The sequence below is a fragment of the Manacus candei genome, unplaced genomic scaffold, assembly GCF_025592945.1.
Source record: "Manacus candei isolate 608988 ecotype Guabito, Panama unplaced genomic scaffold, ASM2559294v1 h1tg000025l, whole genome shotgun sequence".
NCBI lineage: Eukaryota > Metazoa > Chordata > Aves > Passeriformes > Pipridae > Manacus > Manacus candei.
Genome location: NW_026138073.1, coordinates 1549726 through 1563517, shown reverse-complemented (window position 1 = coordinate 1563517; position 13792 = coordinate 1549726). Strand labels below are relative to the sequence as shown.

The 13792-nt window shown below is 47.7% G+C and overlaps 1 protein-coding gene across 18 annotated transcripts in view; it reads left to right on the top strand.

Moving 5' to 3' along the window:
• The window catches only part of ITPR1 (inositol 1,4,5-trisphosphate receptor type 1), a 163737-nt gene that overhangs the window by 117964 nt on the left and 31981 nt on the right, over window positions 1-13792 (top strand). For all 18 annotated transcript variants that reach the window (XM_051788603.1, XM_051788610.1, XM_051788618.1 and 15 more), the window contains 6 exons: window positions 4039-4219; window positions 4817-5070; window positions 9026-9226; window positions 10473-10583; window positions 11866-11961; window positions 12731-12853. In XM_051788603.1, coding sequence (XP_051644563.1) covers window positions 4039-4219; window positions 4817-5070; window positions 9026-9226; window positions 10473-10583; window positions 11866-11961; window positions 12731-12853 — 966 coding nt within the window. The remainder of the gene's footprint in view (window positions 1-4038; window positions 4220-4816; window positions 5071-9025; window positions 9227-10472; window positions 10584-11865; window positions 11962-12730; window positions 12854-13792) is intronic.

Here is a 13792-nt window from a genome sequence, read left to right as displayed (position 1 = left end):
AAATACCAATGACTGGAAGTTAGTGACATAAAAAGGAGCCTAATCACATGTTTCTAACAGTTATTTACCACTGGAATAGCCTATAGTCAGACATAGTTCATCATCTTTGCCTTCTAAAGAAAGACCAGATGCTTTTCTCAAAAAAACACATGACTTAAGCACAGCTTTGGCTGAGTTGATGAGGGAGAGTGAGGGGCTGCTGGTGCTCCAGGGTGGACCAGGCTGTGGCTGGTCAGTGTGCTGCAATTTAAACTTGGCCTTCAGTTTATTTTAGATCACTTTTGATGTCAGGAGGAGGAATGGTGTGACTGGCTTTGCAGACATGATGCTGTGCTGGTTCTTCTTCCATCCCCTTGAAACAATGAGTGAGTTTGTGCAGGTGGTGGTTGCTCCATCTTTGAAGGTGATGGAGAGCTCTGTGGTGATGTCCTTGCCCATGGTGAGCCCAGCTGTCCTGTTAGACCCTTGTGCGTGTCACATGCAGGTGGTTTTCAGTTTAGTTTGGTGGCTGTGTAATTAGTGACCATCACATTATCTCAGATATTGTCACCTCCGAGCAGTTGTGGTTTATGCACTTGGCTGGTCGATGTGCACTAGAGATCTGTTGTGTTTTGTTGAGGTTTGTGGACTTGTAAAGCTGTCTGCTGAACCTGGAGTTCCTGGGGAAGACCTCACGGGCTGCTGTGTCATGGCACTTGTTCAATGGAAGTGACTTGTCACAGTCATTAACAAAACAAGGTTGAAGTAAAGTGGTTTCATATTACATGATTTTAGCACTCCAGGAATCCCAGATTGGTTTGGGTTGGGAGGGACCTATTTCCACCCAACTACCATGGGCAGGGACATCTTCCACTAGCCCAGGTTACTCCAAGCCTCATCCAACCTGGCCTTGGACACTTCCAGGGATCCAGGGGCAGGCACAGCTTCTCTGGGCACCCTGTGCCAGGGCCTCCCCACCCTCACAGGGAAGAATTCCCTCTCAATACCCCATCTATCCCTGCCCTCTGGCAGTGGGAAGCTATTCCCCCTTGTCCTGTCCCCCTAGACCCTTGTCACAAATCTGTGTCCAGCTTTTGCTGCCAGTGTCTCAGGTATGAGATGGAGCTTTTATCTCCACTTACCTTTCAGGCAGCTTCTCCTCTGGTACCTTGTACTGGGCCAGCCAGACACAGCCCCATGTGGATGTTAGGGATCACAATTCCCTGCCCTGCAGTAGGTTTTTAGGAGATCCCAAGCCCCAGCCTGGTGGTGACTGACTGCTCAGGGATGGCTGATGTCAGGGGCACGTTGGGAGCTCTGTTCTTCAAACACCCGTACGAGTGTGGAGGTTGCTGTTCCTCCACACTTGCTCTTTCAGCAGCCTTGCTGTGGTTGCAGGGTGTCTGTGTGCAAGCAGGACCCCAGCAGACGGTGCTCTAAAATGGCCACTCCATTTCCATTTTAAAAAGGGAGACTTTTCCACTTTTTGCTTTGAGGCTATATCTGTAAATAAAATTTTAGGATTTCTGTCATAATTATCACCACCCGTTACCTGCTCAAGCGCAACTTGTGAGATCACACCTCTTAAAATACAGTATCTTTGATAGCTGGCATGTGGTTGATTCATATGTGTGAAGGTGTTAGGCATCCTGACCTAAACTGAAACAATCATTTTGTGACACCCCTTGAGTGTATGCACAGCATGCACTAAAAGCTTTACTGGAAATGCTCCTTTCATTTGGGTTTTTTCTCTGAAGCGCAGTGAAAAGTCAGTTAAGAAGCTTGAAAGGATGACAAAAATTGAGTCTGTCAGCAATAATTACTCTCATACAAGGTATTTCCTTAGTGTGGTTCATTAAAAAAAGCTTTTCCTTCACCACAGCTTCATCACAGGGTAACTCCTCCTGTCTGGGCTGTGGGGATGTGCAGCCAGGTGACAGCAGGTGACCCTCAGCACTGCCTGATGAGCAAATAACGGGATGTTTTAGAGTGATTGCCCTTTCCAGAGCCCATGGTCTATGCTGGTCTGTCTGTAAAGTAGTAGTATTATGTTTAATACTGGTAGAGTAAAATTTCTAAGATGCACCTTAGGTGCAAAGTCTTCCTCTGTCTGTCCTTGTAGCCACCAAGTAACAGACTTAGTTTAGGCTTGGCAGTTATCTGGGGGTTTGGTTACTGGTCAGCAGCACAGGGAAACCAGTTAATGCATCTCTTAGTTCTGATTGTAGTTTGACAATCTTCTGTTCATTGGGTCTGGTCAGGTCTAAAAACTAGTTTAGAATGAAAAATAAAAAATATGGATAAGTGAACTTATTCAGGCCAAGGATGTTTTTTATTTGGGTGTATTTTATAGGATCACAGAATCCCAGATTGGTTTGGGTTGGAAGGGATCTTAAAGTTCATCCAGTTCCACCAGGGACACCTTCCACCAGCCCAGGTTGCTCCAAGCCCTGTCCAACCTGACCTTGGACACTTCCAGGGATCCAGGGGCAACCACAGCTTCTCTGGGCAACCTGTGCCAGGGCCTCCCCACCCTCAGAGGGAAGAATTCCTTCAGTATATCTAATCTAGTTTGACCTTTTTTTTAGTTTAAAACCATGAGCAAACATGATGAGAAAACATTAAAATTTCTGATATGAAGTCTTGGATTAGAGAATAGTTGTACAAATGCTATTAAATGGATCGGGCACCCAGATCATCTTCTGGCATGTCACAGGCCCAGCACTGTTTGGGCAAAGGGCAAGTCCTGCAGGTCTCTGGGAGCTCTGTTTTACTGGGCTCTTTGAATGGGTGTCAGGAGGGGGGTACTGGTGTGACTGGTTTTAGTGGATGTGGGAGGCCTGTGCTGGGTTCTGCTCCTTTCCCTCCTCTGATAATCACTAGAAGTGAGAACAACCAGGAGTTCACCTGAGCTGTTGTGGGCAGGGGGAAGATGTCACAGTGGTGGGAGGGGTGTTGTGGGTATTGACCAAGTTCTTTAAATAGCCCCACCCCTCCTCTGCCTGTAATCAAAGACACAGCTCGGAGCGTTCAAAGTCACTCGGTGTGTTCCCGTGCAGCTGCTGGGGAGTGATCAAAGGCAGCCCCGGCCTCGTGTGCTCTGCTCGGAGCAGAGCAGGCAGGAGATACTGCCATTCCCATTTTAATTTGTTTTCTCAATAAATCAGGCTTCATTCCTATTCATCGTGTAAAGCTGTTGGATGGCGAGCCGCTGCAGAATGCTAACTAATTTCATAATGCTCTGCATAAGGTGACCCACTTACAAGTTCATCCTTCAGTCGTGTCTAAGCTCTGGTCCTGATTTATGTAACACCATATTGGTTTCATCAAGAGTTGTCTGATCACTCACTGTGTTGGCTCCTGCTTGACCTGTACATGATTTGTATTCCCCTCGATTTTAGGAAGAACTTTCTGTCTCTGTGCACATATGGGAAGGAGAAGAGTAATAAACCTTCTTAAAAGTAGTCAGTGCTTGGAGTTTTTCTGTCACTTATGATATATTAGAGTGGGAATTAAAAGGAGTTTTAAGGAGCCTGCTGCAGGCAGGGCAGTGGAAGCTCAGCACGAGATGTCCCTCACGCCATCGCCCTGTTTGTACATTTTTGGACTGTGATTAACATTGGCTGTGGCGTGTTATGACTCACAGTCCCTTGGATTCGAGGGTGGGAAGGCAAGACAGTTCTTTTTCCTCTGTATTTTGCTCATACCCTTTTATTTCTGAACTGAGAATCAAATTATAGGAAATTCCACCTTCCTTACCTTCATTCATGGTACTTACCTTAGTTCCCTTGTTGAGAGAGGTGTGCTGCCCAAATGTGTCAGGGCTGGTGTGATTTATTGCCCTCACTTCTCTTTAATAATGTATTTGAAGTTGTTAATAAGGGAGTTAACAAAGCTGAGACACTGGGGCTTCCTTAACAATAAAGTACGAGTTTCCATTGCTCTGGGTTTCAGTTTACTGACAACTAATTAACCTCCAGTTCCTCCAGGATGCCAGTCAGTGCTGAAAGGTGGGATAATCTGGATTCAGCTGCAGATCCTGTTCATTTTCTCTCGTAGCATTCCTTCTTCTGCCGACTGACGGAAGACAAGAAATCCGAGAAGTTCTTTAAGGTTTTTTATGATCGCATGAAAGTGGCACAGCAAGAAATCAAGGCAACTGTCACAGTCAACACCAGTGACTTAGGAAACAAAAAGAAAGATGAAGACTCAGACAGAGATCTACCCAACAGGAAAAGAGGTAATCCCCAGTCGTTCCCTTTCTGAAGTGACAAGGGAGTGAAGTGTGTTTTGAACTCGTTTCAGCTGATGCAATAATACTCTGATCTCTGATCCCACAGAGCAAAGTTCAGAGATCAGTGGTGCCCTGGCTTGGGATTTCAAGAGCTTCATCCCCTCTTCATCCATTTGGGAGGTTGTGCTATTGAAACGATGAAAATGTTTGAGATGAGACTCTGCTGCCTTGTCTCTCGTGACAAGCTGCCCAAATCTGATCCCTAGTAACAACCCTGGACTGTGGGTTGTGGTCAGTGCCTTCTCTGACAATACCTGGAGAAATCCTAATTTTCTTCTAAAGCAGGTCCTCTTATTGTAACTCCTAGTAGAGCTAGACTGTGTGTGCCCTAACCAATTAATACCCAATTTATAACATTTCTGTGGTTGGCATACAAGGTGCAGAGTGTGACACGAGACCCTCACAGCACACTAAACGTACTCACCAAAGGGCTGCTGGTGAAGAGCTGGCCTGCCTGTGAAGCTGTAGTGGGAACGTGTGCAGAGATGCTGTGGTCCCCTTGATTCAGTTTCCATAAGGAAGGTCTGCTCTTGTGTGTTGTAGTGAGGGAGCCCATGACCCAGATCACGGAGGAGGTCCGGGATCAGCTGCTGGAGGCGTCTGCGGCCACGCGCAAGGCGTACAACACGTACCGCAGGGAGGCCGACCCCGAGGAGCACTACTCTGCTGGGGAGGGGGCCCAGGCTGCAGCAGACAAGAGCAAGGATGACCTGGAGATGAGTGCTGTCATCTCCATCATGCAGCCCATCCTGCGGTTCCTGCAGCTGCTCTGTGAAAACCACAACCGGGATCTGCAGGTACCGCCTGGCGCCTGGGCAGGTGTGCTCAGGTCCCATTTCTCTCCCTAATCCTGTGCCTTTTTAAATGTGACCAACTATTTTCTTTGGCCTTGAAGTTAATCCCAAAAAAAGTATTTATACCTTGCTGGACTGATACGAGGAAGTTCAGTTATCCAGGGCTCACTGGTCTTTTCAGTGTCTATAATTAGGTGATGGGACCAACACTCGTGGGGTTTTTTTTTTAAAGTATGTGCTTATAACAAGCAGGTCTCCTGCTGTAAAGCTACTGATCTGCTTTTGAGAGAGGAAGGAAAGAAAAAACAAAGTCATGTAGGAAAATAAAGCAGCCCTTGAGTATATGCTTCTTTCCAGTGAACAGGTTCTCCTGGGTTTTCATGGGTCTGTTCACATGTCTAGAGTTGGACACATGGGGATGATGTCAGGAAAGCCTCAGCTGGAGTTTAATCTGCTGAGGGACAGGAAGGGCAATGAGAAGGGTTTCTAGGTTGTGTTCAGAGCAGGGGGAGAGCATGGATCTGCTGGAAATGGGCAGAGACCCTGGTGACGAAGGACAGGGAGAAGGTCAGGGTACTCAGTGCCACCTACATCCTGCTATTTACAGGTAAGGCTGACCTTCAGCAGCCCTATGTGCCCAAGACCAGTGGTGAGGTGTGGAGCAAGGAAGAATCCCCCTTGGTGTAGGAGAATTGGGATAGGAAACATCTAAACAATCTGGACATGCATCTAAACAAGCTGGATGCCCCAGGCTCCATGTGGAATGCTGGGTTCGGTCCTGCGCTCCCGAGTCCAGCAGGGAGGCTCAGAGATGACCAAGGGACTAGAGCATCTGATGGCCAGGGACACCTTCCACTAGCCCAGGTTGCTCCAAGCCCCATCCAACCTGGCCTTGAGCACTTCAGGGATGGGGCAGCCACAGCTTTTCTGGGCACCCTGTGCCAGGGCTTCTGCTAGAGAGGAAGAGGACTTGGGATGTCTCACTGTGTGTACAAATACCTGACATGGGATGTGGAGAGGACAGGGCCAGGCTCTGCTCCAGCTGCCCCGTGAGTGGCATTGGAATAGGCAGTCTCCAAAGGTCCTGGCAGCCTCAGCTGTGATACCCTGGGGTGTGTTTGCACAATTTTAAGCAGTGAGCCCAGGCCCTGTACCCCAGCACGTGCCTCCACATGAGAGCAGATTTCTGCCCACAGAGGGGCTGCAATTAAGATGATTTTTGTTCAGCGCAGCCACTGCTGCTGGGCTGGAACCGAGGAGCTGATGAGGCGCCGTGCAATGTGCTAAATGCCCTCATAAAGAGGAATAATTGCCTTGATTGCACATTGTTCCCCACCCGGCAGCAGTGGGGACCCTGTGTGAGAGCTCTGCAGCCCTGCCAAGTGGCTTCCTCTATTCGGGAATGCCCTGCTGCCGGAGCATGTGGGATCCCAGCCGGGAGGCGTCCCTGTGCTCCCAGCCTGCTGCTCCAGAGCATTTGTCAGTGCCCAAGTTACACACAGCAGCGTGTCTCTCATTTTGAAGAAGAAAAGCTGTTTGATGTGTGTGTTGTCAGAGGTTTTGGTGCCGTTGGGATGTCGGAGGCAGCAGTTCCTGTGGCACAGCTCCAAACCACATGTACAGGATCTGTGCTGCCCTTGGCGAGGCCCCACAGCTATAGGAGTAGAGCTGAAGTCAAGCCAGTGCAGAAACTTGGCCTGAGCTCTCCCCCCTCCTGAACAATCAGCTTTCCCAAGCAGCAGGTAGTTGTAGTCAGCTTGGGGAGAAAAAAGGATTTTTTTATTTTTTTTTAAAGGAAAGGTGGAACAGTTTTTCCAGTCTAATCCTCTAACTGCTTTGAGGCTTGTCCTTCTCCTTCAGCCCCAAAGGAGAAGCAGGATGTCTGATCCTCCAAAATCTTGGTGTCTGCAGCTACTGTATGTAGCTGAGCTCCTTACAATAATACTAAAGGACTCCTTGCCTGAAGGAATAAGGAAAGACTCTTCTGGAAGCTGTGCTTCTCCCAGAATTGGCCAGGTTACATTGGAATGGGCAGTGAATTGGGATCACCTGCCTGGTGCCAGTGTGGGCCGGGCACCCCAAGCCTTTCCAGGCTGTTGGCAGCTGTGAGGAGCTGCTGTGCAAACCCAGGGGAAGGCAGGTCGTGAGAGCTGCTGTGTTTGGAGGAGGAGGGATCTGAGGTGCTCCAGCAGCTGCAGTGCTGTGCCTGCTGTGTCCCTCACTGCTTCCCTTCCCACACACAGCTCCAGACAGGGTGCTGTTCCCTCCAGCTCTCTCCATGGGGCTGGAGGAGCTGCAATACCTTCTTCAGATGAATGCAAGGACTGGGAGGAATGAGGTGATGCATATTTTCCACACGTTCCAGCCGAACCTGCATCTCTGTGGCTCCTCATTCTGAGTGCAGGGTCTTTCAGATCCCTCAGGATCATTCCCATGGACAGCAGTGGGATGGCCCGTTCAGTACTCTGTGTTCCCACTCTGTAGCCTGTGAGATGCTCTGGAGGACAGAAAATGAAGAGCTCTCTCTCTACTGGCTGGGACAGCAGCAGACACTCCCTGGGGCAATTTCTCACAGTGCAGCAGGGTCTTGTTTTCTGGTTTTTTCTTTCTCCTTGTTTTAGCCCATCTAACAGTGTCCTCCTGCTCTTGTGCCTCATTCCTCCTCCCTCCTTTGTGTTTACTGACTGTGGATCAAGCAGCTAAGGTACAAACCCAGCTGTAAGCAGAGCAAATGCTGTGCTGCAGCCAGGGAACATTTTATTTCATCGCTTTCAGTATTATCTTTTATTTTTCCTGGAGGGAAGACACGAACTCTGATTTCTGTAGCATCAACCTTTCTACATTCTGACAAGTTAATCAGAAGTCAGGATACTAAATGAGCAATCAGCTGAAATGTGCTGAATCACTGTCACCTTTAGTCTGCATTCATAGACAGCATTTTCCTTTTTTAGCTTTGCCTTCCATTGAATCTGCAGTTTCTCCCTCTGTTTGCCTTAAAAGACTGACTAGTCTGACGCACACACCAGAGGCAGGCAGGGACCAGGGCTTCTCTGAGCTGGCAGAAAAGACCCTGCTGGTTCCATAGTCCCACGTCTCTTGTTCCTCTGAGGGGTTTTTCACCTTGGAAGTGTTGTTACCTGCTAGAATTAAGAGAATTACCTGCTAGAATAAGAGTTTTCCTGCTGAAACATCAAGGAAAAGAAAGTGGTAGTGGCTGTCCATCTTTGCAGCACTGCTGGCAATGCAATGACAACATCCAAGTCACTGGGAAACTGGTGTTCATTAAGTGTCCTTTGGTTTTGGTTGGATTTGGTTGGGTTTTTTCTTTTGGAATACAGGAGGGCAGAAACCTGTTAAATCCACACCGATACATCTGGCATTTCATTAGAGGAGCTGCTCCTAATCAGCAGCTTCAAGCAGGAATTACAGTGATTATGTGGGAAGAAATGCAGTGGAGAGGATGGTGTTTCAAGGCTCCTTCCTTCAAGGTGTGCAGTCAGGTGCCTTTTGAACAGGTGGAGCTGCTGGGAGGCCACAGCCAGGGATTTCTGCTCCCCCCCTGGAAAAAGGTCTGGGGAGGAGAGGGCCTTGAGTGATGGTTGGCAGTGAAATGGAGCAGGCAGAGGGAACCTTCCAGGCTCAGGAGAGCTTTGTGACCCGCAGTGAAGGGCCTGCTCCGTGTTGGGTTTCAGCCTCTAATGGATGCACTGTTTATTGGATGCACTCACTTTATTGCTACTTGGCTTCTGTACAATGTGAAGCCAAAAAGCTGCTCAAGAGAGCAGCACACTGAAAATAAGCCCTGGAAGAGGCTTAAACTGCTTGTACAGTGAACCTAGAGCAATCCACCATGCAGTGCAGTTAGGGATGGATGAACTTAATAAACACTATCAACCAAACAGCAGTTTGGATGCTTTTTTCCCCCCCTTCCCTTATGGCTTTGTCACTCTCCCCACAGAACTTCCTACGCTGCCAGAACAACAAGACAAACTACAACCTGGTGTGTGAGACACTGCAGTTCCTGGACTGTATCTGTGGGAGCACAACTGGGGGGCTTGGGCTGCTGGGGCTGTACATCAATGAGAAGAACGTGGCCCTCATCAACCAGACCCTGGAGAGTTTGACTGAGTACTGCCAGGGGCCCTGCCATGAGAACCAGGTAACACATCCAGAGCTGGGAAAAGCATCTCCCTTCCCCCCTGAACCCCAGCTCTGCTGGGCTTGGCTCTGTCTGCCAGACTGGTGTTATCTTGTAATGCTGCCCACTTGACTTGCCCTACAGGTTGGGGGATTTTTTTTTCTTTATAAACCCATCATAATCAACTTCCCTTTCTCAGGACCTCCTCTGAGGAGTCAAACCTCTCAAATCAGTAGAGATATTTCTGCTTTGCTGGAATTTAAGCTGTTCTATTAGATTTGACAGACAAGGAAAGTGGGGAATTTTTGTATTTCATAGAATCTCACAGAATTCTTTGGGTTGAAGGGACTTTAAAGACCATCTAGTTCCAAGCTCTGCCATGGGCAGAGACACTTTCCACTATCCCAGGTTGCTCCACACCCCACCCTGGCCTTGGACACTCCCAGGGCTGGGGCAGCCACAGCTTCTCTGGGCAACCTGTGCCACTTTCTGCTTGTTTTCTCCATTTCCATGCTATTTGAACCACAGTATTATCCATAAAGACTGGATATGACTTTTCAAAAAGTCTTTGAGTATATCAGTCCTTAGAAATGCCTTTTCTTTGAGTGCTCCAAAGGAGTTTAGAACAAAGCCAGACACAGAGTGGAGGTGGCAATGGTCAGATGAAATCACATCTCTGTGAGAGAACACATGAGGCTGTGCATGCCAGGTCATGAGAGTGTCCTTTATGTCAACCAGGTGGACTAAAACCCTTTAGATCTAGGTGTGGAGCTCGATGACAGAGCAGGGCTCTGGATTTTGAGGCCAGCAAGCTGCTGTTGTTGGAACATTTTCGTTCCAGATCATTCCACAAGCAGGGTTCAAGGGTAAGCAGAAGGTTCCGGAAATTCCCATTCTTTGGGTAGACAGGGCTGAAGTAGGTGTTGATTGGCACACCTCAAATAAAGCAAGCTCTCCCTAATCTCAGTAAAACAGATTCTTCCGTAGCTGCACATCCAGCCTGGCACTCTGGGATGGAAATGCCTCGTTTATCAGCTGTGGGGCTTCCTGAGGTCGAGGGGTTCCAGCAGGACCATGGCTGAGGAGAGGAAAAGCTTGAAAGAAAATACCTTAATCTTTTGTTGTTCCACTGCCTGGAGCTTTCTGTCCAGTTTATCCATCTGGAGGTGATGACAGAGGGGACTCTGCTGTTCTGGCGGGGTCACCAGCCCGGGCTGTGTTTGTGGTGTAGACAATTAGTGAAGTCTGATGAATTTTCTTTGGCCAGAACTGCATTGCTACTCACGAGTCCAACGGCATTGACATCATCACAGCTTTAATTCTCAATGACATCAACCCTCTGGGAAAGAAGAGGATGGACCTCGTGTTGGAACTGAAGGCAAGTGAATGTTTTGTGCAATTCACGTTCACAGTAAGATGAAACATAATTTTATTGTTGGAATTATGTGGGTGTTTATTATATCCCAATATTCCTAAGTGCCAAAAACCTATATACTTCAAAGAGCTGGAGGCAGTGCCCAAAGATTGTTTGTCACAGGTATTTCATCTTTTAAATGATGACATGGAGCCACCAGTTCTCACGTGGGGGATGCAGGCAGTCAAGATATGCTGAGGAATCCTAAAATAATTTCCTGTTAAAAATTTAAAGCTGATGAAAACTTTTCTGTTGTTGCTGAGCTTCTACATACACAGTGGAAGTGAAATTTCTCGTGTAACAACTAGTTTGCTAATACTTTATTGTTGTTGTTTAATCAGTTGATGTTAAATCATCAACAGTTCTTTAGGGCTGTTCATGTTAATGCTGAAATAATTAGCCCTGGTGCTGGTTTCAAAATAGAGGAGCAGGTTCCCTTCTAGCAACAGCAGTCCCAGAGCACTCTTGCTTCAGCCTATGCTTGAGAAATGTTTCCTTTCTGACTTATTGCCCTGCCTTACACTGCAATGTCTCCTTGTTTTCCGTTGCCGACTCACACCATTATTATGGGTAATGTGGGGTTTTTATTATTGTAAATAAAAAATGCTTTTAGACTCAATTAGCATTATACTTCAAAATTAAATACTTTTATTGGGTTTTATTGTCAGGCATGATGGATTTTAATCTTAATTGTTCGTATTAAAGTAGTCTGGTGCCTTGTGGTAGTTTCCCATTTCCTCCCTGTGTTTTCTTGGCGTGAGGAGGCTGCAGAGTGAGCTCAGTTAAAAGCAGCACAGCATGTCTGTGACTTCAGCCCTGCCTGCCCCTTGATTTAATCAGCAGCATCTTCAGCAAAGCTGTGCTGCACCACTTGGGAGCTCAGAGCTTGTGGTGATGCTGCAGCATCCTTAAAACAAAACAAAGTAACACGAGCTTGAAACAGCAGCATTTTAGAAATCTTAAACCTTGTCTTGGTTAATTTGGTGTCTCTCGATAAGTAGGATTTTGGAAATAAACTGGTAAAAAATCCTATTAAGTTGCATAGGGCAATAATTAGAGGAGAGGGAGGTTGGCAAGGTGAGGCTGTAGGAGCCTTGTGGTGGCTGGCTGGGACAGTTTTACTTTCCTGTGACTCACCCAGGTAGCACCCAAGTTCTGAAGCCCTTCTTGGCACTGGGTGTGGTGGCACTCCAGCTGGGTACCCTCATTTTTTGGCTCCTGGCAGTGATTGTTGTCTTTCCCTCAGAACAATGCTTCGAAGCTGCTCTTGGCCATCATGGAGAGCAGGCACGACAGCGAGAACGCCGAGAGGATCCTCTACAACATGAGGCCCAAGGAGCTGGTGAGTCCCTGGGTCACTCCCAAGCTCCTGACTCCATTCAAGCCAGGTGCTCCAGCACTGGGGACACTGGGATGGCCATGTCCACCCCAGAGACGCTGCAGGAGCTCACTGGCAACTGGAAAGCCTTTCAAGGGACTGGTTGCACGAGCACAGTATCCACAGGGAATGGCTCAGCCCAGTTCCCAGGTATCACAAGTGATTAGGCAAGTGCTGTGGAGGAGAGATTCAGCATCCTGTGTAAGGCAGGGAAGGAGCATCATCTGACACTTTGGAATCATAGAATCATCACAGAATGGTTTGGGCTGGAAAGGACTTTAAAGCTCACCTTGTTCCACCCCCTGCCATGGGCAGGGACACCTTCCACTAGAGCAGGTATCCACACGTGGAAGTTATTTGCACAGGGGACAGAGAAATGAAAATTTCTTGTGCCCTTAGAGCTGTCCAGTAGACCGTGGTAGGGTTTGGGGCTGGGTAATGTATTACCTGGTGCAAACACAACCAGGAGGTGCCAAGTACAGCTGGAGCACTGCTGATGTGTGTCAGAGCTCGGAGCTGTGACCAGAGGTCAGGAGGTGACAAAGCTCAAGGAGAGGGTGGCCCAGAACAGGGGGAACCAAAAGCTTAGTTTCTTGTGTCAATGAGCTGGGCTGAAGCTGGTCAGGCCTGTTTATCTTGGATGTTGAGAGACATGTCCATGCTCTGCTCCCCTTGACCCTCTTCCACCCTTCACCTGAGCCTCCTCTTCAGTGGCCTCTGTGTCCTTTTCTAGGTGGAAGTGATCAAGAAGGCTTATCTGCAGGGAGAAGTGGAATTTGAAGATGGAGAGAATGGGGAAGATGTTGCAGCATCTCCAAGGAACGTGGGACACAACATTTATATCTTGGCTCATCAGGTAGAGTTTCACCTGCAGGTTTTGTAGCACCATGAGTCACAAACTGGGAATAGCCAGAGTCTGCTTTTCCCTGGAACTGTTTTCATGGCTCATCTCTGGGACAAACTCACTGCACGTTCCCTTCTTATCAGAGCAAAGCCCAATCCTTAATCAGAAACAAAAATTCTATAATACAAGAAAATTTGGGGAATTTTCTTTTATAATGGGGAGCAGGCAGGCTCTGGACTGAGTTTCTGAAGACATGTGACTAATTCTTGGCAGCACTGAGCAGCAATGTATTATTTTTCAGCTGTATCAAAGGTTACTTTATACTCCCAAAGAAATTCTCCTCACTGATCAATTAAAGTGTGAGCAGAAATCTCGGTCCTTGCCACACTCTGCTGGAGCCAAGCAGGGCCGTTGTGTTGAGAAAATGTGTGTTTGAAAGGTAAAAAACCAAAGGGGAGAAAAACATATCTAAATCTACTTAATACATTGATGCTGCATCTATTACTGCATTAGAGACTTCTCGTTCCTGTGGCATCTGAGCAGACAGCCCATCACTGTGCTGCAGGATGGATTTGGAGCATCCAGCAGCATTTTTGGAGCACTTCTCTGTGCATCTGCTGTTCAGTTGATGCAGATTTTCTCTTTGTCCCTGCCTGGATCTTTGGGTGATGAGCACCCCTTTGGGTTAGGGTGGGTGGAGAAGGACAGACCGAATGTGAACGCTCAGAAAGATTCCCAAGCCAGGCAAAGGGTAGGAGAGGGTGGGGAAAAGAGGAATACAACACTGGTATTAAAAAAATACATATTTGAATCATTCTGACTTGCTCCCAAAATAGAGCTGCAGGGTGTCTGGTTGGAACAGAACAAGCCTTCTGTCAACTTTGCCCTTTCCTAGCAGCTGACTGTGTACTATTTCTTTTTTTATGCCAAAAATCAGAAATTTAATATCAC